The sequence below is a fragment of the Buteo buteo genome, chromosome 12 (genome assembly GCF_964188355.1).
Source record: "Buteo buteo chromosome 12, bButBut1.hap1.1, whole genome shotgun sequence".
In the NCBI taxonomy this organism is placed as follows: domain Eukaryota; kingdom Metazoa; phylum Chordata; class Aves; order Accipitriformes; family Accipitridae; genus Buteo; species Buteo buteo.
In genome coordinates, this window is record NC_134182.1 from 4,333,452 (window position 1) to 4,361,200 (window position 27,749).

Below are 27,749 nucleotides of genomic sequence, written 5' to 3' on the forward strand. Positions count from 1 at the left end.
AGTAATCCCTCTGTAAGGGCTGAGAAGAGTAGTCATGCTCCCCATGCTCTTCCAAGATGGCTTGTCAAATTAATTTTCTGGGTTTTTTTAAGATGCACTGTTTTGCCTGACTTTGGGACTGTAGGCAGCTTTGTGGACAGAAAAGCTATCTGGCAGCGGGGAGTTTGCTTCCCGACGTAAAATGTGCACGCAGCCGAATCAGGAACCAAACTGCTCCTTGGGAACCAGCAGCTTGGCAGGAGGAGTCTCGAGAAGGGACTTTCTCGCTTGCCCTCTGGCTGTCTCCTTCCCAAATCAATGTCTATGAGCACATGGAAATAACACAAGAATATACCCAGATTTTTTTCCTCCCGGATTGCTCCTCCCGTAGGAAATCAAGCTGCAGGACCCCAGAAACCTGCTACTGCTCATGACCCCGGCAGCTGAGTGTTGGGAGAGGGTCAGCAGTACCCTACAGACAGACTGCAAGGAAAATGCACGTCGCATGAGCAGGTCCTCGCAAGGGCACGACGTTATCCTACGCTTGTCAGTCGGTCCCTCGCTTTCATAACCCCACCACTTTCCTCGATTTCAAAGGTGATGGGGAGGTAGGGAGGTGGAGGCCAGATCGATATAAAGGCACGTGCTAGCTGGAATTAGGTAGACCATCCATCGGAATGACCCTGCCGTGGTGGTGGAGAAAAAGAGTCTGCCAAGCAGAGCAGAATAAAGTGATGGAGCGCACCTCACAACCACTGCGAGGTCGGAATAAAAGCTAACATCCCTATCAGTTGAAGTGGAGCGGATGATGCTGAAGGAAGGAGGTTGAGTGGATGGTAGCGCTCTCGAGAGGGACAACAAAGCAGAGCTTTGCCACCCTACCCTCCTGCCCAAGATTTGGTTCCAGCTCCCGATCCCGCTGGACGCAGGCCATGCTGTTGACGCCAGACCATGGGAGTTGCTCAGCGCTTTCTTCTCCGGCTCCAAGCCCCCACTGAGAATACAGGGATGCCCCCAGACCCTGCACATGTCACATGCCTCATTCCGTTTGAGTCCTAAACACCAAAACCTGTAAAAGGCTTGATTATTTGATTCCATGGTTTTAAAGCAACAACTGGAAGACAAGACCCATGTTGCGCTGGGTCATTCCCTCCTTTACTTTTTTCCTTTTTCCTGGATACACTTGAAGACAGAGGTAGCTTTTGATGACATACCCATCCCCTTATACTTTGTTTGCAAATCCTGCTCGGGGGGCAATTATCTTTTTTGGTAGTTTGCTCCAGCACTTGCCATAAATAGGGTACTGGTTTCTAACTATAGCTTCTAGAAGCTACAGCGGTAGTAATAAATAATAACAACAACAGCAATAATGATAGTTGCATGGAAAACAGCCCCTTACAACACGAATGGACCTTTGTGAAGATAAGTAGCCCTGAGAACATGATTAGTTCCTCCACGCAAAGGGTATAATTGATCGTAAAGTAACAAGTCACGCACCCCGAAATGCGTCTCTCTGATCACCCGGCAGGCAAATGATAACCCTTCATCAGCGACACAGCAACTGCACGCGGAGCCGTAAGAGAGCGTTTGACAGGGACATCCGTATCCCAACCATTCCCACGGTATGGGAACGGATACCATACCCAACCATTCCCATCCGCTGACGAGGCTGCCGTATCTGCGCAACGAGCATTTACCCCGTTCGGGGAAACGTGATGCATCTTCCCCCAGACACAAACTCTCAAAGGAGTTACGAGCCAGCCAAATGGGAGTTTCCAGGGTGCACATCTCCACCCCCTCAGCTTTCCCAGCCTGAAGCAGAATTGAGTTTGACACCGTCTCCCGCCTAACGCCTCTAGGAACGGAGAGCATCGCTTGTCCTCCCCGTGAGTCAAGGGAGATTTAGGTTAGATATCAGGAAAAATTTTTTTACTGAGAGGGTTGTCAGACATTGGGATGGGCTGTGCAGGGAAGTGGTTGAGTCACCATCCCTGGAGATATTCAAAAAGCGAGTGGACGGGGTACTCCAGGACATGGTTTAGTGGGCACGGTTGATGGTTGGACTTGATGATCTTGACGGTCTTTTCCAACCTAAATGATTCTATGATCCTCCCAAGAGGGGACCGACCCATTTCCAGACCTCATTTAAAAAAAAAAAAAAAAAAAAAAAATATCAAAGGCAACCTTCTGCTTGCCACCCCTAGGTTTTGCATCCAGGGAGAGGAGGAGGAGGAGGAGGAGGGGGGGGCGGAGGGGCGGCGAGCCCGCCCCGGGGCGGGAGGAGCCCGGGCCGGGGGGGGGGGGACGCTCCGGCCGGGACCCGCGGGACTCCCAGAGGACGAGAGAAGCCGCCGGCCATGGTACCAACCCTCCTCCTCCTCCTCCTCCTCCTCCTCTTCCTCCCCGCCGCGGCCGGCGGCCGCTGCCCGCCGCGCTGCGCCTGCAGCCAGGGCGCCCTGCGCTGCCCCCCCCCGCCGCGGGGGGCGCTGCCTGCGCCCCCCCGCGCGTAAGTACCGCGGGTGGGGTGGGGGGGGGGGAGGTTAGGGGCTCGCCCCACGCGAGGGGGATGCGGGGGGGGGGGGGGTCGTTCCGCGGGTGGGGAGGAGGTTTGGGGTGGGGTGCTGGAGCTGGGATGGAATTTTTGGGGTTTTTTTTTTTTCTTACTTGGGTTTTAAAAAAAAAAAAAAAAGAGGGGGAACGGCGGGGCTGAGGTTTCGCCACGGTGAGCGGTTTCTCCAAACGGCACGCAGCCTCGGCGGCGGAGAGAAGTGGCAGCGGAGTTGTCTGAACTTTGCTTTTTCCGTTCTCCCGCCGTGGCAGGAGGCAGCAGCTGCCTTCCTAACCCCCAAAAGAGCACCTTGTAGTGGTATAGTCAACTATAAAGTGAACCCGATTAACAGGTTGATATTTGGTCCTAAACCTTCTGTCAGTCCTAGTTGCTTTGTTTTTTTCTTTCACAAATCCATCAGATTTCTTGCAGCCTCCTCTCCCAAAGCTTGTGCAATTTAATGCCCCCTATAATTAAGCATCAAAATCCTCCCAGCAGTGCTCATTGCCTCTTCTCGAGGTCCAACTCATTGACGGGTTAGCGGCTAATCTTTTTGCCCTCTCTGGTGGTAAAAAAGCTGCTGTGAGTTCTGACAGCTGTTTGGATCTCTGTAGGGTGGTCCACCTTCTGCCTAATGCTCCTCTGGGAATTAGGACCACATTACAACAACAGGGAATCACAGGCATTCCCTTACCCCGCTCCCACAAGCTCGTGATCTAGTCGACCAGAACAAATACTTGATATACGTAGGTATTCAAGTATTGCTATGTTGTTTACGGGCTCAATTACAGCACTGGTCTAAACAACCGTGGCGTCAAAATACGGGATTAGATGACCAACAGATAGCTGAGTTGCCTTTTCTAGGATCCCTCGGTTATCTGTGCGTGAATTGAGCTGGGGTTTTCTTATTATGCCCCTTTTAGTAACAAAGCCTGTGTTTTCTATTTTCATCCGATTTGTTTGTAAATTTAACGTGCTCTTGAAATTCCCTGGGGATGATACTATCCCTGATCTCCTCTTCCCTTTCTCCCTAGCTCGAGAATTGCTAGGAGCAAGAAATACTAATTTGTATTAATCTAGAGCCATGCGAATCATTCCTCCAAAGTCAGATTTCAGAAAAATCTCTGTCCTGAATTTGTTTCCTCCCCATTTCCCTGTGTTACCTTAGTGTCAGAGAAAGCAGAGCCCGTGGATGCTGGAGAGACTCTCCATAATTACTGCAACTAGCACGCTTCTTCCCCGGTGTTTGTCCCACACGCAGAGCTGGCAGTGGATCGGTCACATCGAGGATCCCTGCAGCAGCAGAAACAAATGGGGAACTTAGTTTTTGCAGCGATCTAGCATGTTTATTAGGACAAGGCACATCACAGCCCAGAGAGGTTATCAAAAGCTCTAAACTTCCGTGCTTTTTCTTTCTTTTTTTGGTTTACTCTTTCCTTTTTCCATCTATCACCCCAAGAAGAAACCACATCCCAGCCTCAGTGATCAGGTTAAGACAGATAATGGGCTTATGGCTGCTGCCAGTTATGCTTCACTCAGATCAACAAGGCTAGATGATAGGGAAAAATACGAGAAGTATTTTTACCTTCAACCTTTAATATAACATTTAATCTTTTTAATTGCACACAAAGTCCAGCTATTAGGCTGGCTGTAGAAACCAACTTTACAGACAGAAAAGAGTTCAACAAAGTCAGTCAAGAGAATAAACACCAATAAGTAACTCCAGCTATACCTGAGTAATGCCAGCCCTGATGCTGTAATGAGCTGTGCTTCCAAATGTATTTTTCATAGTTTGTTATATCCCAAATTTATATCCTGTAGGGAAATTTCAGCCATTTGTCTTTACCCGACTTACTCTTGCCATGTCATATTATTGCTGGAAGAGTTTTCAAAACGATTAGGCTTCCGACAGCTTGCAGAATGATGTCTTTTATACAGACCTGAATTGACCATATTTTTCTCAGGCTCCTGTTTTTAATTTGGACATTACACAAACTCTATAGAAACTCCATTATCCAGACACCTTTGTGTGCCATTTTGACTACAGCAGCTATGCGTCTTCTTAGTCTCAGCAGAAAAATAATCTTTAATACACCATTATAGGTTGAAACAAAACATGATTTTCCTTCTTTTGAAGGCTCGTACGTACTTTTGGGGGTTTTTAGCAAAGTCTAAAACGGATAGGCACCTAACTCCAGCTGTACAGGAATGGGCATTGGATACCTAATACCCTTCTGCCCCTTCAAAAACCTCCTTTCATAGTGAGGTTCACTTTGCTGTGCCTGTGTGTGCCCCTGTGTGCAGGGCTTCTGCAGCAGGGTGAGTGGCCCGTGATTAGGCACCAAATTACCAGGCACCAAATCCAAAACTTTATAGCAAAAAACTGAACAAGTAGACAGTTCTACCGTGTCTTCACTAAGGGCATGTTTGGCTCTTTTGGATTGACAGAGGAATTCAGTTTCAGCGCCCCAGGTGTCTTTCATAGGGGATAATGTATCACCCATCATCACCTAGCGGAAAGTACTCTTTGGCTGCTTGTGTGATATATCCAGCATCATAGTTCGTATGTCAGGTAGATAATACTTGATATACAGGGCTTTAAAAATCAATGCCAACACTTTACATTGCCCCCAGAAGCTGCTAAAAATCCTAGGAAAATGGTGGACTTTCAGTCTTAGTTTCAATCAATATTCCCAATCCTTCTGAGTTAAGTCCAAGGACACCACAGAATAAAATGTTTGCCACTCCCAGGAAGACTCTACCTTATGCATTCACCTTTTGGCCATTAGAAATATGAGTAATCCTATAAAATAGAGACACTAAAATATAACAGCCAACCCAGCTGCAGTAACACATTCATACCTATTGCTATAGGGCCCGTGTGCTTTTTTTTTTTTTATTTATTACCAGTTCAACTAATCACTTTTTGCAAAAGCCGAATTCTGTAATAGAGAGGTTTCCTCCAGAGGTGTGAGTGGGCTTGGGCTTTGATTCCTCATCAACAGGAGTGCAAGTGGTCCCGAGGTCTTTGGGCATCTAGACCTCTCAAAAGCTTCTCTTGGGGCTTGAGTCTATGTGGTAGCGCAGGAGCGAAGCTTATCTTTTAGCAGATAAAAATTGTTGTCGAGTTGCCTCTGCTATATCCCAGAAGCAAAAAAAGGACGATAGAGGTTTTATGCCACTGTATCCTTGGGATAGGCCACCCCATGAATGTTTTCTGAAGAGCTCTTACAGCTCCATCTGTACATTCACAGCAGGGGAAGCAGAAGGTGGTTTGCTCTCGTGGTCCCTGCTGGCCCCGGTAATCCTAGTAACAGGACACTAACCGTCCCTGGGAAAAATCCACTCTAAATTTATGATTTCAAAACAAAAATAGAGGAAACAAATGCTAGCTGAAAAGAGAAGGACAGTAGCTGAGCTACCAGGCAAAGACAGGATTTGGTCAATCCAGGTGCTATTCCTCTCTCTCCCGATGTTCTTAGTCTTCCACATATTTAGTCTGGCCATTTCAAATGTTACTGCCTAGAACGATGTACCTTGAAAACCAAGCTTGATTTATAGAAAAGCTAAGGGCTGGTGAATGCCAAGAAGGCTGGCTGGCTCTCCACTCCTGTCTGTCCATCCTTTCTCCAAGGAAGAAAAGTCCCTCAATTATCTGGAGCCGCAGTATTGTCAGCTGCTGAATGGCAGGAGCGAGTACAAGCATACAAGTTGTGATGTATTAACTACGAGAGAAATATTACAGTTTTTCTTGAAAGTGCAGAAGTTCATCCTTTAACTAACAACACTCTTTCAAACCGGTGTTGGTAACTTGTATTGAAGATGGATGCGTCCCTCCTTTCATGAGCTATACAAGTCAGGCTAGTAGCATAGGCAAGTTAGACGTATAAAAGCTTCACAGCTTTGTAAAACACAGTTTGTACTTTCTTTTTTTTTTATCAAAAGCTTCCTCGGCTCTGAGAGATGAATAACTGGTCACATCTGAGTGTCACAATCTGAGTGCTATCAGAAAGAAATCAATATTTAATTCCTGCCAGTACCTGCTTGAGTTTCATTGTGTGTTATCAAAGACATCAGTCATGTTCAATAGCAGAGACTTCAACACAGGAGATAAGACCTCGCTTTACTTGGCGCTTTGGAAAGAATTAAGCCTGCAACAAGCAGTTCAAAACTCTATTAACCTAAATGCTTATACATATATACAGGCTGGATTGTGCTTAGCAAGCTAAAGGATCTTCTTCAAAATGTTGTAAGTATAGAAAAAGACACCTGAATGAACATGTTTCCCTTTAATACAGGCAGGGTTTGAGATATAAACCACAAAGGCAAAGTAGACAAGAACAGGGATGGGAACATTCACCTTTTTGGTGAATTTAAGATGTCTGTATTGATGTGGACCCGTCTATGCCTGCTACACCAGTATTTTGAGGATTAAGAGAGAAGGCTGATTACAAATTGCCTTTTTCCTTTGTTCCTGCTGTTTTGTGAGATGCTTAATGGCACGAGGTAATGTCAGTGCAGATGAGTTCACAGTTCCAGCTATCAAGGTGAACTCAGGAGAGTTAAAAAACAAAAACCAATGAAGTTGAAATACAGAACGGATTAAGTGCCGTCATGCGGTTTAACTACGGTACGTATTAAAAGTGCTGGATCATCCCACTTAAATTTAATCGCACAGCTGAGGTGGCTGAGCTGGGAGCACCGTTGCCAAAGGCTTTCCGCGGGCAGGGGGAGCGGGTCACTCCGAGCCTCGCGTTAACGGGAATTTAAACCACCACGCCGCTCACCGCCACGGCTCAGGGACGTGGGAGGTTCTTTGGCTGAAGATGTTGATGTAATTAAAAGCCAAGACCGGGGTTTATTTTTTGCACTTCCCGGCACTTTTCTACTTCTTTTGTAAGCGATAATATTTTTTGCAAACGCTTTCACAAAAGGTATGTTTTATTTTGCAAGCAGCCCCAGCTGACAGTGCAGTTATGAAGAGGTTCCTGCTGCCAGGGTTACGGAGCAGGAATTTCTCAGCTTCTACTTTTCGCTTCTTCCTGAAGTTGTTTTCTTTTTGGCTCAGAGTATTGAGCCCTACTACAGGATTACCTCTACCCTTCTGTCCCCTCAGGGGCAAATACATTTTTCAAGACACATGACGGTGTCATTTCGGATTTAACCAAACCTCAGGCACAACACAACTTGCCAACGTCCGTCTAGAGACAGGCATGACCCAATCACAGTGACGTCAAAACCATACGTATCCTTACAACATCCCTATTAGGTAGGGAAGCGTTGTTATTCGCAGTTTACTGACAGGAAGTCAAGGTGCAAGGAAACGAAATTATTTGCTAAAGATCATACAGACTGTTTGGAACGTAGCTAGGAATTGACTGCCAGGCTCCTTAGTGCATCTTGTAACCCCGAGACATACGTATGTGTGACAGCCTGCCACTATATTGTGTGGGCATGACGTGTATATATATATATAAGATATACATATATATGTACATATAAAAGTTGATAAACATTTTTAATTGTCTTCATATAAAGGATTATGACAACAAAGAAAAAAAAAGGCAGGTTTTAGGAATAGCACGGAAACATTTCAGTCAAAAAACCTTGAGAGAGGGGTTTTAAGGATGGGAAACAAATGTCCCTGACTAGATATTTGTAGTTAAAAAGCAAAATAGAGCAATTATCTGTTTGCACAGAGATAACGTCTTGAAATATGTTAAATATTTTCCTATGGCCATTATCAGGGAGAGTGTGGTCATGTCTAGATAAGTTGGCTGGTAAAAAAGTAATGGGATTCAGATGTGAAGTAGAATGGTAAAATGCAGATCTGGCTCCCACATCTTTATTAACTTCTCAGTCAGCATAATTAAAAAAATAAAAAAGGAAAATGTACACTTGCTTTTAATCAACTAACCACACTGTTGCAATTAATTATTAAAAAAAAAAAACAAAACCCACAAAACAAAACCCACAACCAAAAATCCACCACATCAGGCCTGATTTGGATCTCTTCTACACTTGTACACAGCCAAAGCACTGCCAGTGAATTCAGGGTGCCACGCTGCAACATTACAGCGATACTGCTGAGAGAAGAACATGGTCCAGAGAATGCAAAGATACTGTTTTATAGAGAAAAAGCTTTACATGAAAGCCACTTTTCCTGAGGAACTAACTGTAAATAGACTCTAGCTTCCTTTGACTGTGAATGTAGCAGCCCACTTCCGCCAGGCTATTAATTTACTTAATAGGTTATGATTATTATTGATTTGACAGTGATTAGTCTCAAATTTACGCTGTTGAGGAACTGACCCAATATCCTTTGAATTCCATTTAACCGAGATCAATGGTAAATGGATCAGGCCCCAGAGGGACAGAGAACTGCAGGCGAAATAAAGCGGGTGTATGCTTTTTTGGTTTTCTGCCCACTGTAATGGTACAATCTGTAAACAAGGAAACCCCACGCCTTACAATCCTTTCCTCCCGCTCTTCCTTTTTCAGGTCATTTACTCACCTGCCTGTAAAAGTAATCGCATCACACGCGTTTGAAGGACTTCGAGATGCCTTCATCATGTAAGTTGACAACATTTTTCATTAAGCTTTTCCTTAATTTCTTGCTAGAAATTCTATCAAAAACCTCCATCCCAAATAACATCTGTTTACAATAAAGTGAGAATGTGTTGCTGAAACCTACTATTGGTGAAAAAAACCCCACTGGGGAAGGATAAACATAGCATTTCTTTTCTTACAAGCAGTATATAAAAGATTCTGTGAAAAGGTATGATTTTCAACAGTTGTTTAACAGATCACGTAATGAAACATTAATCATATCGGAGAGAACTGAATACAGCTTAATAACTGATGATAGGTGCTTTTGATTGGCAGAGGAGATAGATTTCTATCACCAAATGTTATCACTCCCATGATAGCTATATGGCATTCTGTGTTTATACATTTATGCAGCACCCAAATAAGACAGTTCTTTGGCATTTTGCACCAAGCTTGGCAGGGGATCGGTAGGACCGAACCTTTTCTTGGATCTTTTGATTTACAAGTGCTGTAATTTTGCACACCGGGTCTGTGTTGCTTCCCCTCCCTTGGTTTTGTACCTATTTTATATCAAGGTCTCAGACCATAAGGCTCGTCTGACCACTTTTGCCCTTATTTCTGTTGTTATTCCAGCTGAAAGATGGCAGGCTTGGGTCTCTATTATTTATTATTTTTTATTTTATCTGCATTGGCCGGTCCCTAAAGGACAAAGTTGAAGACACCCCAGTGCGATGCAGAACAGGGCAACGACTCCCCCAGAACCTAAGCAGCAGCACAAATGATGCCACTTTCTTTTCAAGGTGCACTTTTTATGCTTCCCTTCACCTTTGAAAAGCACCTAGTGCATCATATATTAAAATATATATTGATGTTACGTAATTTATTTTCAAGGAAACAAAAAGAGCAAGTAGGAAACCCTTTTGTGGTGCGTTCTTGAAGGCAAAGACTTGAAGGGTGAGGGTAATGCAAATGCCTGAATAGACTCAGCTGGACTAGTTTAGCTTTTAGTGCTCACTGGCTAAACAATTTTGGCCAAATTATAAACTTATGTGTTCCTGTAGCTCTAGCAAGTAGAAAATAAGCTAAACTCCGCTGCATGTATTCTACTGCAATAAAGTTTTATAGTACAATCCAACGGTGCGGTATTCTTGCATTCACTTGCATCTGAATGACTAATGAGAACTTATCGTTTTCAGATGGGAGACCAACTTAAATCTACAAAGTTTCTCCTACCAGTATGACTTGAGGCTAAACTTTCCCAAACTGTATGCATATCCTATTCTTCACAGAGAGCGTTTTGTTCATTGACATTTTTCCCTTCCATAAAGAGAATTTAATTGATTTCTTTGTGTCCTTTTAATGTATCTCTCCAAAGTAACAGCGTAGAAATCGATGCATTTGTCTGAAGTAAATCTATAGAACACTTCATAATTTTATTGAGATTTAGTGTTACTTTGAAAAATGCATATTTTTTAATTCTAAACCTCTAAATCATCTATTTGGCAACTCATCACCACCTGCAAATCTGATGATAAATTATTCTCACTGCCATAAGTCATTCCAACATGCGCAAATGGTAAGCCAGTGGCAGACAGGAGGAATCCCATGGAAGGACCATGTTTCAGACCCCAGACCTGAAAGAGTCTTCAAGTTCTGCGAGCAGGCACTGATCCCTCCCAGCTCACGAGTCTTCGAGGATCAGGTGCCCTGCAGGCCACTTGTTCTACATCCATCCTTCATTTACAAGTAACTAGTGCAATACCAAAAATAACAATCTCACTGAGTTCTGACTATGGAAAAAATCATAAATAGTTCTGTAAGAAATACATACATGTTTAATATATGATTTCTAGTGTGCATTCCCCTTTGCCACTACAAGTGAAAAAACCAATTCATTTTAGTCTAAGGGGTTTTATATCAACACCAAAAGGAATTGTTTTCTGATATTTATAATTGAAATAAGATAACTCTCAGGACTGTGACAATACTGACTCTGAATTTGTAGATGCGTTCCAATTGTTTAGAAAATATTTTTTTCTTGACAGTGTATAATCTTAGGTTTAGTTTATGTGCCCTTCCAGTCAATTCTGTTGAGAAAAACACTGTTTTGAAGACCTTTCCCCTATATATGTATCAATATATACTATTTACTTCCAGGAGTCAATTTTGTGCAGTCCCATAAATCTTAATCTCACAGGCATTTAACGAGCATCAAATAAGCGGATTTTTTCTTTCTCTGTGTTCAGCATTGGTTATTCTTAGGTACATGTGCTGAATAGGAGCGTCTGTACATCAAAATCCACCGGTGCCTACAAAACCAGTCATGTTGGTCAGTATAATGATGAAAAAGAGCCACTTCCTTTCAGTTTGCATGCACGTAATGAAAATGGCATTTAAACCCCCAAATTATTCATAAAGTGCACTGAATGCATATTTGTGTATTGCTACGTCTGTGGATTAGATGACCATCATCCTGACTTAATAACAGTGTATGAAGCGCCGTGAGCATGATCTACATCCTTGCCCATGCAAATAAATTCACTAAGCGGGACCAACGATCGCAGCAAAAGGCTCAGAGGCTTGGGCTCACTCTGTTTACGTGAGTTCTGGCCCTTAGTCGATACCTTACCTACAATTTACTGAGAAAATGGAGATCGGCTGTTACAGAGATACTTATTCCAAAGGGCTGGCATTCCCTTTTGCCAAGACAGCAAAAGGCTGGTCTCTCTCAAACCCTGCTGTCACGGGCTTTGGAGATGTCCGAGGTGAGGCACAGACACTGCTGCCAAACCAGAATCGGTAGCGGGGGTTGGACGACTACGTATAAAAGAAGGAAATACAAAGTGGAAAGCTGATGTCTGGTATCTTTTCTGTTAATGTATTGCTTTGTGTCTGCCTTTTTCATTATAGTGAAATCTCTCAGAGCGACTCCCTGGAGAGAATAGAAGCGAGCGCATTTGACAGCCTTCCCACTTTGTCTGAAATGTAAGCATCACTTAAAAAAAGGCATCCATATCGTGATTTAGGATCATCGAGGAGTAAACAGTCTGCAGAGAAGAATTCTTGGACCGAATCTTTCTCTATTACTTCGGCTGGCCTCGGATTAGATCTATGATGAGAAACATTTCTCTCCAAAGTACCATATAAAATAGCGAGCACTCTGTAAGGTCTAGCCTTGGAGATCTAAATCATGCAGACATCCATGCGTAGAAAGTCCCACTGCTTTCAGCGAGCTCAGTGGCAGGAGCAGAGCTCAGTGTCTACGTCTGCTGGCACTGTCGAGCTTTCTAAGCGGGGAAATAATTTGAGATGACGACAGATGACAAAAATCTTCCTTTTTGAAGATGCAGTTTTCAAAGCTTTACAGTATTTAAATGCAGCTGCTTAATATGCATAGCTCTTCTTCTGAGCACTGACATATTACTCAAACAGAACATGTACTGATTTTAAACCTGACCTGCATAGCACAGGCATCCAAGACAGAGAGAGAGGGGGAGAGTTAAAAGCAATGACTAGGAGAATGCTTTGAAATATTTAGTGAAATTGGAAACTATAAATCTGATTCAATATCTCATTACTGCCTTTTTCAAATAGCATGATCAGCAAGAGGCTTAGAGATGGTGCAACTAAGTGAGGACAAATCCATCTTTTTTTTTTTTCCTTATATATGAACTCCATTGAAGCCAATTACTCACATAAGCAAGAGACACAGATTTGTCCACCTCTGACTGTGTCCACCTTCCCCTAGCATCAATGATGGGTTTAGGGAAGGAATAGAAGTTTTGACCCCATGCATTCACCTACAGTTTATGGATAGCTTGTCATTTGCCTGTCTTCCAAGCAAGACCATAAAGAGCTACAGGAGGCTAGCAAGAAAACCTGTTTGAATCTTGAATGCTCTACATGCCTCACACTGCAAGGGCTTGATGGCCCAAGCTGCACTCGAGGCCACTTTAAATGGATGATCAGGGTAGGTGGGTTCAATGGCATCCTTGAATTTGAACTCTTGTTGCAATTTCTTATGCTAAAAACCTTTGAATTTTGTAAATCAAGCATAGGGAGGGAGCTGGGCTACACCTATTGGGCTTTTATGCAAACGTCTAGGTTTATCAGATAGTATAGCTGCAGAAAGTGCTCCTTGATTGAGAGGGTCTGCCCATTTTTTGAGCAACCGCTAGCAAACGGTATTTCTCTCACACTTCCCTCCATCTCCCAGTTTCTGCAGATCTAAGTAGGCATCTGGCGGTACTAGCCACTGCTCTAAGGATGTCCACGGTGCTCTGAGAGGTTAAACCATCTGAGGAGCTGCCTTTCCTGGCTAGGCAGAGCATCAGTAACGCTCGTGCCTCTGAGCCCCGGTAGTAAAGCAGAAGCTCAGTGCGTCAGGCTCGCCACGAGCCCAGAACCCGTATCCCAGAGAACCAGCAGACGATGGCAAAATGCTAACTCCCCACCAGGGATATCCAAACCAGATCATCTCAACTCAGTGAATCATGAGAATTCAGGAGCTGTTGTCTTTTGTCTGCTACCTAACAATTACAGGCCATTTTCATTACCAATACTGCGTCGAAATGCACTCGTGGTATATTTGTAGAAAGTTTGCTCAGAGCGTGGGAGCCTTCTGCCATATTCTGCACTTGACTGTTTTCTGACAAGGCCAATCACAAGCAAAATTCAGGACTCTCCCAAATGTATAATGATTATAATACTGAAATATTTTTTCCTCATTACAGATTAATCCTGAACACGAAAAATCTGTTGCACATTGAGGACGGCGCATTCAGAAACCTTCCAAGACTAAAATACTTGTAAGAAAGAGTTCTGGTTTTTTGCTGTTTGGGTTTGGTTGGGTTTTTTTTCTCTAAAGGAGCAGACAAATTACGGAAAGGATTGTAAGGAAAAAAGTTTTTCATGCATTACAGTACACCAGAAGTACATACATCATTTACAGTAGCTTTAATGTGCAGTTACCCAATAGTGAGATCTTTCAATAGGCAAGAAAGTAAAGTAACCCAGGGCAGTAATGGACAAAACAGTAGTAAAGTCTGTAAATTAGTTCTGCTAAGTGCTTATTTCTAGAATAAAACTTGCCAATTGACAAGGTACTATGACAAAGGGGTAACTAAAATCTCTTCCTTGTGCTTAATGTAGAGAGAACATATGCTGCTTCTCCAGGACACTGCTTGAGGACACTACAAAACTTAATTTTTACAGGTCTTACAACTACAATTAGAGCCTAATTAAAAATTACTACATTTGTCACTCACCTTTTAATGCATTGTTAAACTTGTACCTACCCAGTTGGCTTCTTGTTGCATCCACTCTGGTCATCTTTTCTCCTGTAAATGGGAATTATGCTTTTCTCTAGGAGCATTTGTAACACTGGAATAAGACAATTTCCAGACCTGACACAGATCTTCTCATTGGAAGCTCATTTTATTTTGTAAGTAGAGACCCAACCTAGCCCAGCTGTGAGTCTTTTCCATCTTGTTCCTGGATCCTGGATCACTGACAAAAATAACTTCTTTTTTTTTTTTTTTTCTCCCAAAGGGAGCTCTGTGATAACTTGCGCATGACAACTATACCGCAAAATGCTTTCCAGGGGATGAACAATGAATCGCTGACACTGTGAGTAAAATAATCCTAGTGCCAGTTCCTTGTGCGAGGATAACACTTCTGCTTGAGGAAAGCAGGTTGACTTTATAAAAACATTTTGAAATTAAGCCCCATACAATGTATGTCTGTAGTGTGGGTTAAATTTGAAATGCTTAGGAAAGAGAAGGGTGTTCGTCAAGCCGAAGAGCAGTGTTTTACCCAAAAGCTAACTTCACTTAGGAAAGAAAATAGGAGGAGGAACCCAAATCCTCATCTTCCATGCAATGTTGTTTTAAAAAATACCATCAACAGGACATAAACTCCAAAAGCTGCACTGGATGCCAAAGTCTCACTTCTTCCCTCAGGGATGCAGTTTCTTGAAATAATGTTTTTGGGCACTAACCGGGCTGATACTATTGATCTAATGCTGCTGAGCTTCAGCTGCACAGGGTCCCTCTGAAGAGGAGGAAGGGAGAGAAGAAATTGGTACAAAGTACCGATGCTTGTTCTTACCCCAATTTCTCTTGACTCAGCTTAAGTTGATTTAGTCTCCACACCCAAGACTTTCCTTTTAGCAGATACAGCCACCTGTGAGGCGGGTGGGTTTGATGCCGAGATGCCCCACCTGAGGAACGCAAAAAGCAGCAGAAAGCCAAGGTGAGGTGTCATCTGCCAGCACGGCAAGAACCACAGATGGATTTCACAGCACCCTTAAACTCACAAAAACTTCCACAAAGAAGTGCTGAAATAGGAAAAAGCAGACTGAGCCTTTCTGCAGGAGGTGGCAGAAATTCAGGTCTCCCAAGGAAGGAACAGCGGAGCGGCAGTGGTGTTGTAGCCACAAGCACCAATTTGGAGGCCAGTAAAGCCAACCTTTGCAGACCAGACTGATTTTAAATAGGCAGTACACATCCAGACAGAGAGCCTCGCCTCGAGACAAGCGTGTACCAAAACCACCGTGCAAAAAACTCCACGTATATTTGCACCTGCAAGTGAGCTGCGCACATGAGCAAGAACTGCACTTGACTGGATTGGGCCCTTCATTGGGCTGATGTGCCAGCATGACAGTAATTTCCACACAGATTTTAGGTATTGACCAATACCTTCTGAAACTGTTAGAGGAGCTGAGCATAAATGCGACTGAAGACTACTCCTACATGATATTAAAGAGGAACATTTGCTTAGATTAGGGCATCATTTCATCTTATGAACCTCTTTCCTACCAACAAGTTCTCAAAATAGCTTCAGAAAAATTATGATTCTGTTAATGGTGCAAGAAAATGAACATACAAGAGATGGAGAAAGGTGCTTAAAATTTTTACTGTAACCCTAAAATATATTAAATGGGAGGGAGTTTAACTCAGTCAGGAAACAGCCAACAACCATTTTTCTCCCATCCTTTTGTGATAGGGAGCTCACCCCAAGAAGAAAATAATTATCTTAGCAGCAGCTTCCAAATTGTAGAGCTAGACGTTAAGCCCACCCCATGCGGTTAACTGTAATTAGCTGAAGTAATTCCTGTTGTTACAGCATGGTCTGGTGAAACACAAGTAATCTATGAAGGTGTAAAGTCAGCCTGTAGTAATACATTGCACTACAAATAGCTAATTTAGTCTATTCAACAGTTTGTGTTTCAGGTGGATGGGGAAATCAATCCTACATATCGTTGCGGTTTTTAAGGAAGTCACTAATTTCAGCATTGTGCTGAGATAGACCCCTTCTCCTATCAAATATAGCCAGGCAGTCCCCACACTTCAGCTCTTCTTGGGAGCAGGTTCCATAGCCCCAGTTTCTGCTCTCCCAAAAACAAGTGGAAAAGCAACGTCAGAAATTTTGTTTAATTTATAAGCTGTGCCAAGTTTTCTGTTAGGGCTTAATATTAAAGCAAAAAAATACTACATACAAATGATTATATTGAAATGATATTGGAAACATGAACTTAGTATCAGAAATGGATTTTTCTCAGTGAAATCAGACCCATAGGGTAGATCTCCTAATGAGGGAAAAGAGCTGGACTTGAGGCACAGCAGAGCACAGCCTTTAGATGTCTGGACCCAGGGTGGGGAATCGAGAACCCAGGGGGGCACCAAGCATCCCTGTGCAGCACAGGGGACAGCAAGGTCTCCACAGCACAAATCAAGCCTGGCAGCAGTATTTTGGGGGAGCTGATAGCTCACTGACCGCTGGATGATGTGCAACTCACCCCTGCCTCTCTGCAAAGCTGTCTCTTGTTCTGCTGGAAGATTTGGCTGCCCGCAGAGGATCTGCAATCCAGCAGCACCCTCCGGGCTTTAGAGCCGCTTTCCATCTGACACTTCTCTAGCCCTTGCGGTCTTCCATTTACGCGTGCTGACACCACAAAATCCAGGGCTTCTGCCTCCAGGTTGTCACCTGTGTGCCAGGAGTTTACCTGGACTAATGTCTTGTTTCTGGATCTCAGCCCACGGTAGGCACAGGTGAGCCCCTTGGAGCAGGGAGGATCTGTATGTAAGCAGAAGTTCTCTTCAACAGCTAAACAGGAAGGTGCTTAGGGAATTTAAGCTGCAATTTTATCTTAATTTTAGACTTAACATAAGTCATGCAATAGTTACCTTTGTTCTTTATAAGCAGACCCTCTAATCATTAAAACAAATGCAGCGTTAAGATTTGAAACCTGTAGTAAACTACATAATCTCATCTTTTCCAAAACTTTTTCCCTTACACTTTTTTTTTCTTAATCCCCAGCAAATTATATAAAAATGGATTTGAAGATATCCACAGCCACGCCTTCAATGGGACAAAGCTGAATCAATTGTGAGTATGTTTTCCCTCCTCAGTATTTTTTTTAAACAGTAAATAATGGTTCAAATACAGTCAAAGGCTATTCCTTCAGCTTAACTGGCTGTATCTTCCATTTCCTGATACCCATTAGAAAACTGCATGATTTAGCGTCACTGCAATTCAGCTGTTAATCCTGCAGCACTTACTGCTTTTCCTGAAACACCATCCCTTAGAACGCTGCAGATTTTATGAGAAAAACTCATAATTTTTAATCAAATGTAATGAATTCTTAAATTTAGCAGCAATAATAGAAAGCTTGAAACCGTAGCCCAAACTGAGGAATCTGCATTTCACATCTGGAAACATCAACAGTTTTTAAATCACTCACACACACTCTGGGACTAGCTCTTGGTTTGGGCAAAACTCTTGCTGCATTTTTCTATGCTGCTACTGCAGTGAAGGAGCCAGACTGGCTGTTCCTGGTTTAAGTTAAAAGAAATTGGAAATTATCAGAATTAAGCGTAGATGATAATGGTCTGATGGCATCAGCGGAGGGAAAGGTCGCATGGGAAACACAAGTGCTCCCAGGCCAGATATTGCAACAACTGCTGTGGTGGGAGAAAGGATTGAAATATATGGGAAGACGACACCAAAACAGGTTTATTTTAAAATAGAGGTGTAAAGAGAGTTAATGTTTGCTTCCACAGAATCCTGAAGGACAACAAGAACCTCAGGCGGATACACAACGAAGCCCTGAGAGGGGCTGTAGGGCCCGATGTCCTGTAAGTACGCACCGCTCCGTTACCTGGGTTTATAGGGGTCCCGCGGGAACCGTACTGCGCCGCGCGGGCTGCGTCATCCCTGCAAACACGGGATTTCAGTCTGGACGGAGGCTTGATCTCCAACCCTCTGCCTGCAAAATGGAAACACGGCAATCAGATGCCATGAAATTACAGGGCGGAAGGCTCGGTCTGCACCACGACAAATGCCTCTCAGTCGGTTCTAGTGTTGGCATTGACCCCTGCCTTTTAGGTATTTCGACCTTTGCTTTCTTTGTGTCGGATCCTCCTGATCCTATTCCTGCGCCTTATATTCTGACATTGCAAACTAACTTGTCTTTTGGTAGGATGAGTATGTTTTTACAATATATTATTTTAGAATTTGGTTATAAAAGTGAACTAGCTGATTGCATGCGATAAGCCTGCGCTGAATAAAACACATTATTATCATCCTCATGCTTTATTAATCAAGTACTTACTGGAGGGCTGCACTAGCTGTAACTCTATGCAATAAAACACAATGAGTGGTTCTGTAAATAGCACTCTGTGCCACACGTGCCATTTTGTTCCTTTTATTGGTGCTTTACAGTACGTGGCATTACTAATATCACTTCCACAATTGCAGCCCTTTTTTCCCCTGTTTAATGGCCTGACTCTGAAAATCCTTAGTCATGTCGATGGCCTCTCCTCACACAAACAGCCCCTCTGAAGTTACTCTAAGCCAAACTGCTTCAGTTTGGCTTGGCAAGAATGATGGACTCTTTTATGTGTTTTAATTAATAACCATTTAATTAAAACACCTAGAACAGCCCTTCAGAGCCAAGCAGAGAGCCAGGAGGGTGTCCTACCTGTTAGCCTAGGCTAGAGAGTCCCATTTTCCCACTTTCTCTCCCTTTCTCTAGCCTAAAGAGCTGTCGCTTACTCCATGCACGGCAGCTTTCAAACAGAGAGGTCAGGGCACGGCCCCTGCACTAGTGGGTTTGGGTTTCCCCATCACGAAGTTTGCTCCTTGCCTTGCTGGGGGTCCTGGGCCATGGGGATGCTCTTACCCTGCTGCTCTGTAGTTTCACAGAAAGTGTTTCTGAGCTGGGTATCGGGTGCTGAAGTGGCTTTGCAGGTTTAGACCTTTGTGAAAAAGCAAGTCCCTGTTACCTACTGTCATGCTTTGGTGGTATTTTTATACGTGTGAAAAGAAAAGCGGATGGTCTCTTTATTTTGCAGGGATATTTCTTCAACGGCACTGGAATCCCTGCCTAGTTACGGGCTCGAGGCCATTCAGGTCTTAAATGCAACGTCATCTTACTCATTAAAGAGACTACCACCACTGGATAAATTCAGCAGTCTTCTGGAAGCTGCTCTAACGTATCCCAGCCATTGCTGTGCTTTTCGAAATTTAAGGACAGAAAAGTAAGTCCAAATAGCACGTTATTGCACTGCAGTACTTCAGAAGCTCCAAAATGGTAATTATGCTTTATTCAGCTCATGAGGTTTGATTATCCTTATTCCAGTTACAAGGAAGCTGTGGTATGTAGCGAGGCCTTGCACAAAACAACAGATCTCTGCTAAAGCCAGAAAAATTATCTCCATTTATTTTAGAACAGAAACGGATCCCATCCTTTGCACAGGATCTGCCAGCAGGAACATTATTCTGAGTTTGCTTAAAGCTTGTATTTTTCTTGGTATCTCAATTAAAAAGCCTACTGGCACATGGAAGATAGATCTCCATCCATAGTGTGTTGCCCTAAGGAAAAAAAAAAAAAAAAAGAACCCCCTGTAGCCTTTAGCTATGTAGCTTATTTAATGCAGGTGATATGATGGCCTCGTAGAAAAGGCAGGCTTTCAATTACCCACCAAAATTAGAACCTGACACAAGCCTAAAGGAAGAGGTTACTCGGTTTAGTTCCAGTCATTTCAGATAACAATAGACAGTATTGCTCTCCCCACAACTGGAAACGGTGGTGCAGTGAGAGCTTTGCATCTGCTAATTCAGGGCAGTCAATCTGATACAACTGGAGCTAATTTTTCAGCATTTCTGTTCCAAAGAAGTCAACCCTCGGCTGGCTTTAGGCAGCCAAAGCACCTCCAAATGAGTTTAGTTGAAGCTATGAGGATGCCTCACTTCTCCTCTGTCTCAAATAAAGGCTACAGAAGAGACGTACTGAGCAGTCATTTGTGAGAAGTCTGATCTGTGTGACTTGGATGCCATCGCGCCAGGACTGCATTGCAAAGGCAGGAGCAGAATCCAATTGTTTAGGGTAAAATTAGCGGTGATGCTATGCTTTCTCTGCCTACCTCATTTTACTAAGTGGTTCCTGGTTCTGCAAGAATAGAGCAAAGATTCTACAGTCAAGGGTTTCCATTGCTACCGAACTCTGATTCGGTCCCAGATCAAGTCTCTGAGTGTATTAAATGCAAAAGGAACTCTGGGACAGAAATAATAGTATTATATTCATTCTGATGAAGATAACTACGTTTCTGATATTTTCAGGTGCTTGACTTTGCAATGTGATCATACTTTATAAAAACAGGCATGCTTTAGTAAGTCACTTTCTTATGTTTAGTGACTGTTTTCTTAGTAAACTGGGGAAAAAAAACCAAACCAACCTGCAAATCAGGAAACTAGACTGGCCTCCTAACTGGAACATTAGGAGGGTTCAGAGCAGTGCTGATCTGTTACCTGTCTTCACAGCCCTGGCTGCTGGAAAAACCTGTACAAGCAACAGGCTGTTATACTCTATATGAGCAGCTACTGCAAAGGAATGAGAGGCAGATCTCTGGCTGTTCCTTGTCATCTGCTGATGACAGCAGAAGACCACGGAGACTGAGACCTCCCAAGACTTCCCCAGGTTACACAGGGAAGAGTCTTTGTGTGGTTATGCTTTTTCACGGTCACACAGCTGCAGCCTGTTTCTGTCTCCTTCTACCCCCTTCTGTTGTCCTGTACTGTACATACAGTCATACCACCCAGTTTTTATTACCCCTGCCCCATATCCCATTCCTTAGCACCTATAGACTGCACTCTCTGATCAGTGAGATATGGTGATAAGGTCTTACATCTGACCGGGCAAGCAGGTTCACTTAAGTCAGCACCACAGACATTAGGGAAATAAAGTCCTCAGACCAAACACTCTTGAGATTTCTGGGGTACAGCTGTGGCGTGCTCATTCCCTGAGCCTTGTAAGAGAGGTAGAAGGCAGCATTCAGTTCCCTAGACTTTCTTCCACTGGCTTGAATGTGGGGGGGCAGGGGGGAAAAGCAGGTTATACCGCATCTTCAAAAAATTACAAGAAAAAACAACTTCTGTTGCCGTCCTATTATTTATAAGTGTCACATAGTGGCTTAGATTGGTATCATATTTCTCTCATTATACATAAAACTTTCTATAAGCTTCCAGGTGTCTGATTCTCTTAAGAGTACACAAAAGATCTTAGTATTTTTACTAGCTCTTTCTACTGTTGCAGCAATGAGGTCAGACAAAGCCATTTCCATTCACACTGGCAGAGTACCTGGCCCATACTTTCAAAGCCTCAAACCCAGAGATTTTGCCAAATATGTCATCTTTCAACTTGTACTCTTCAAATTGCTTTACTTCCAGCGTGTAAAGCGCACCCTCAGATCCCAAACAGGTTTTAAAATAGAGTATCAGGCCAGCTTCTCAGCATTTGTTAACATGCATGTCTCTAAAAGCCAGCCTAACTGCAACCATTCATACTGGTGGAGAATCTGGCCCACTTCAATACAATATTTCATAAAGCAAAACATACCTTTTAATTCCAGCTCAAGTTATTTCACTATAAAAAAAAAAAACATCATGAACAATAACAGAGCTGAAAGACCATCCTTATACCCCCCATGAGGTACTGCCTACTGTTGCCTGTGAAGATCACTTGCAGAGAAGATGAGCATTTGGCCAAAATCCAGACTGCAACTCAACTTTCTTTTCATCCTTCTTTCAGACAAAATTCCTTGCTTTCCATTTTTGACAACTTCTCCAAAGAGTGTGAAAGCACCATGACGAGACCAACTAATGAAATATTGTAAGTACCTCTCTGCATACAGATGCTGGACGTAGCAAATATGGACCTCCTCCTCCCGCTGTTCGTGTGTTTTTCCTAGAACAGCATGTCTTTTGCTGCCGATTCAGTCACCCTTACAAGTTGCACAGTGGTAATTTTACTGTCTTTAAACCAAGATTTGTGATTTTGATGTTCAAAAGGAAAGGGAAAAAAAAAAACCAAAACAAAAACAAACCATAATTTCATGAGCTTTACTCACTCCAGCTTCTCTTCTAAATTCTTGAAAGACTTTCAAAACAGTGATTAAATACTTAATAAGTTAATGGCCTACATGGAGACTTTTCAGGCCCTGAGATAATTACAGTTGTTTGTGTGATTCAAAGAAGAGCTGCTACTGTTAATATTTTTTGTACCTATAGAAAAGATAATTAGAAGTTCTGTATGTCAGTAGTTTTCCATGGTAGAAATAGAGTCCCTGAGTTAGAAGTGTGATGACCCCATGGAATTGGTTTACCTCTTCTAAATGTGTCTTTTGCTGTCATCACAGTTCTGTTTGACAGCGTGCAGTGGGACAGTGAGAAAGGCTAACATCAAAACTGTTGCATTGGCCATACCGGATGACAGAGGCTCTAAACCCATATTTAATGGGGAAGTTTAAGGATTTGCTACTATTCATCCCTCTACAGCTAAATGGGAGTCCCAAGGTCTCATGGGGTCAGAGCATTTTACAAGTCTAGAAAAAACGAGGGTATGGTCATAAAATTTCAACAGCTAAATACAGCTGAAATGTGATCGATTCATTGGGATAGTGTCCAAGGAAGTCAGTATCTTGTTTGCTGGTTGGTGAGGCCTCCTGCACTTGCCATTTGGTTTTATTTGGCCTTTTGTAAAGCAACGGCTGCCTTGATTCTCTTGTCGCCGCTTCTCATTTGCTGCCTGCCAGCAGCATCTTTGACTGCCTCCCTTAGTCAGTCCTGTCCACCCCACTCCTAACTGCAAAACCGAAGCACTTCAGGACTACAAAAAGGCAAAGTCCAGGCAGTCAACAAGACCAAGAATATATTGCCTCTATCAGCGGTGACTTTGGGGAGAAGCAAGGTGAGGCAAGGAGGTAAACACAGAGCATTAGATCACATTATAAAGGCAAGTGAAGTGACACCCCAGTGAGGAATATGATCACACAAGTCACCAGTGCCTATGCCAGAGTAATCCCCCTGATTAGGATTAGCATCTGTTACACTCCTACTGTGTGTTAGTCTGTCCAGTCTATTGGCTCCTGAAGCCTTTTGCTTTGGTAAATCCCAATCCCAGCAATTCTCTGAGCAGACATTATATTAAACAAATGGAAGGTCACGATTCACAGGCTGAACGGCCGCAAATTGCACAGTTTGGGAGCCACAGCAGAAATCAGCTGAAAGTCACGAGCTCTTACTAGAAAAAAACAAGACCTTGCACATGGCGCCATGTTTATATGGCCTCTCAGAAAATCACAATCCTTTTAGGATAACAAGATTGGGAAGTTATTTGCCCAACAGGAATAGCTGAAAAGCAGCTCAGCTTCATTTGCCGGTTAAGACCCTGCTCCAGCAAAATAGTTTAATGTACATGCTTCAGTAGATGTGGAAGTTTAAGCATGTATTTAAGTTATCCCAAAGCTACCAGTTGTCCTCAACAGAGATGCTTTCCAGGTCTCACACTGCAGATTAAGTGTTTGCCCACCAAACACTCACAGTCAGGATGATTGAGTAGTTGTGAAATAGGTACCTGTTCTGACAGGGGATCAGAAGAGACACTCCTTTTAAAATGTTTCTTCCTTGGTAGGCTTATCCCCACACTACTGATGGCCTAGCGATTGAAAAATGTTTACTTTAAACACCTAAAATGTTTATAATTAGGCATTAGGTCCAGTCTAAACTTAATATATTCCTACCCATCAACATTATCTAGTTAACCATACCCTTCTACTCCTCACTTTATAATACTGCGAACATCAAATTCCTCAGCACTTCCCAAGTCATACGTAGTCTCAAGATTTTGTTCAGTAAGTGCGTTTCCTAAGGGAGATAAGGGTGCACAGTTAAAATCCTTAGGTTATTTTAGCTTGGCTTCTATAACTGTCTGATACACCTATGTGCATCAAACCTACAATCCATCAACTCCAGTGTTACTGTAGTTTGAACTGCAGTCTACTGGCAGCATGACACGATGGCTTGCTTACAAAGCAGTCAAGATAAAGTACTTATTTGTAAGTAAGCTGTATAAGAAAGCATTCCCATGGATGCGACTATGACCTCTGCTGCTCTCCAAGGCTGCTACCCAAAGAAAAGGCATCCTTACAAGGCTTCATTATATGTAAACACCCTGTAGAAACACACATAGGAAGTAACTTTTGAAACAACTGTTATCTGTTGTATTTTACAAAAGAGCGTGAGCAGCATGTAACAAATAGTTCACTTCTACTTGGGGGGGTTGGTTTTTTTAATAGTTACAACACATCGCTGTGGTCATCAGAAAAGAACACGTACCTGTTTGCAACAGGTGAAGAAACCTCTCCTTACAGCTACTCAGCCATTTTCGATGACGGCGAAGTGACTGGCTTCGACTTTGAGTATGACTTTTGTCAGCCTAAAATACTCACGTGCACTCCAGAACCAGATGCATTTAACCCCTGCGAAGACATCCTGGGATACAGCTTTCTCAGAGTCCTGATCTGGTTTATAAACATCCTCGCCATTGCTGGCAATTTCACTGTACTCCTCGTTCTCATAACTAGCCATTACAAGCTCACTGTTCCCCGCTTCCTCATGTGCAACCTCTCCTTTGCCGATTTCTGCATGGGACTTTACCTGCTGCTCATCGCTTCTGTTGACGCCCAGACAAGCGGTCAGTACTACAACCACGCCATAGACTGGCAAACGGGCAGCGGCTGCAGCGCTGCCGGCTTTTTCACCGTGTTTGCGAGCGAGCTCTCGGTGTACACGCTAACGGTGATCACTATAGAAAGATGGCACACGATCACCTACGCCATGCAGCTGGATCGAAAGCTGCGACTGAGGCACGCCGTGCCGATCATGCTCGGTGGCTGGATATTCTCCGTTTTCATAGCAGCGCTGCCTCTCTTAGGGGTCAGCAGTTACATGAAGGTCAGCATTTGTTTACCCATGGATATTGAAACGGGTCTTTCCCAAGCCTACATACTGCTGATCTTAGTGCTAAATGTTGTCGCCTTCGTTGTCATTTGTGCTTGCTACATTAAGATTTACATAGCTGTTCAGAATCCAGAGCTGGTAGCTGCCAATAAAGACACCAAGGTCGCCAAGAGAATGGCAATACTGATCTTCACGGATTTTACCTGCATGGCGCCCATCTCCTTTTTTGCCATATCCGCTGCCTTTAAAGTACCTCTCATCACAGTGACAAACTCCAAGATCTTGCTGGTTTTATTTTACCCTGTCAACTCCTGTGCAAACCCATTTCTCTACGCAATTTTCACCAAAGCATTTCGAAGGGATTTCTTTCTGCTGATGAGCAAGCTTGGTTGCTGTAAGAGCCGAGCAGAGCTTTACAGGATGAACTATTTCTCTGCTTATACCTCCAACTGCAAGAACAGCAACTCAGCCACAGCCCCCAGCAAAGCCTCACAAGCGCTGCTGCTCTTGTCGGCATTAGAGAAGCCGTATCCTGCGGTACGAGAGAAGACATCTTACAATGAAAATTAAACTGGAGCGCCAATAGATGCGGCACTTTGCAAGGCCAGTTGTAATTATTTTAGTGACTAGGGATTATTTTATAGTATCTTGAACATTTCACAATAAATAAAAATGCCAATCAATAATTCTTATGCAACATAACTGTTCTGACGTTCCAAGTGGTATTTTCCCTTTTCTTCTTTTGTAATGATAGGTGTGGAAGGTAACTACTAGGCAAAACTCTTCTTTGGGTGGAACCAGAGGAGCCCAGGAGTAGTCAAGGTGCTCTTGAAGTTAACGGGTACTGCAGTGATGGCAGTGTGGCTCCTTTCTCTCCAGATCTGCTTTCCTAGGGTATTTAAAGCCTGTCTGCTACCTTTCATGCCTTCTTTTTCCACTCTTATCAGATGCGCTGGCATTATTGGGTTAAAGAAAGGAGCACTAAACTAGATGCCTCCCTTCATTTCATCAACAGAAACTTCCAATTACACAGCCACATACAGCTGGTTAAAGAACAGTGTTCAAGTGGTAGCTTGTAAAGATGTCACCAAGGAGAAAAGCTGACCTGCTGAACCTTTCTTAATAGCAATTTCACAGTTTACATTACCTACCGGTTCAGACCCAGCTCTAATTTACTTTAAAAAATTGACCCATACACAGCCATGTATGATCTGGAAATCACAAAAGATGCAATAGCTGTAAAACCCCACCTGCTGCACCCAGGAATGTATTTTGTATGTCATACGTGCACACACACAAATCACATCAGCTGTAAATGCTCCCTCGCAGCAGTAGGATAGCTGCTTCCTGCACAGGCAAATAAGTGCTGCCTTGTTTTCTCTCCAGGGACAGTCTCATGAATTCTTTTCATCTGCCCACTCTCCAGCATCACCAGTGCCAGTGGCATTTGGGATGCACTGGGGACTCCTCAGTACTCGCAGTCCAACTCCATTCCCAGCAGATGAAGCAGAGTAGTTACTTTTTAGTAACTGTGTTTTCCCATAAAAATCTATCATTTCTTTCACCATGCATTGCCTGATGCTACGGAGATCCAGATTTGTGGCTGCATTCCTAATTTAAGTAAGAATTGAGCATTCTTTTGTTATTGCAGCGTATTTACTCTGTCCACAGCAAATAAGCTGTCACCCTCGCACAGTTCACTTGCCGTGAGCCAACACCGCACCTTATTGAAGTTGGAGATTCAATGTGTAAGTTCTTACCTGCATCATATGGGCCAAACAATCTGTACTGGGTGACAAGCTGCAGATTGCACTGAACACCAGTCAGGATCCCTGCGGGAGTCTGCCCCAGGCACGTCCTAAGGAGGCTACGTTCTGCAGTGCCCCGTCTTCTGAAAATGAGGGACTTAGTTATTGGAAAGTTCACAGTCTTGTGGGCAAAAACAGACGCAAAAGCTGCGGACTGCAGATCAAGCCTCTTCCCAGGTTGCTTAATCTTGACAGGTTGGTTACATTGCCTATGACGGGAGGAACACGAGCACTTACATTTCATCAAACCAATATTGTAGCGCGACACCTACATCTGGCAGTTTATGGTTCACAGAAGGTAAAGCAAATGCATTTTATTTAGGCTTGTAGTCAAAGTTTTAGCATCTTAGATCACATTCTGTAGATGATGCTCACGGTATCCGAAGACAGATCCTCAGCTGATATCATACGGACCTCCCCTGCACTCAGCAGGGCAGTGCAGCTGTGATCTTAGATCCGTGCTTACTCCAGAACAGTCACAGCCTAACAGTTCTTGACGGCCACCAAAAGTGCAGACTCTGGTATATAAGAAAATGGTATTATTGCAATCACTTTAAACCTCTTAC

General features: G+C 43.4%; 1 protein-coding gene across 1 annotated transcript; it reads left to right on the forward strand.

The window, feature by feature from the left end:
• Positions 1-2,213: 2,213 nt before the first annotated feature.
• On the forward strand, positions 2,214-26,061 carry LOC142037543 (lutropin-choriogonadotropic hormone receptor). The gene is made up of 11 exons (XM_075042003.1): positions 2,214-2,485; positions 9,029-9,100; positions 11,987-12,061; positions 13,810-13,884; positions 14,445-14,519; positions 14,627-14,704; positions 17,396-17,464; positions 18,139-18,213; positions 19,432-19,617; positions 22,167-22,247; positions 24,712-26,061. Exons 1-11 carry the CDS (start codon positions 2,337-2,339, stop codon positions 25,943-25,945), a joined length of 2,169 nt encoding a protein of 722 aa, XP_074898104.1. The 5' UTR covers positions 2,214-2,336; the 3' UTR covers positions 25,946-26,061.
• The last annotated feature ends 1,688 nt before the right edge of the window (positions 26,062-27,749 follow it).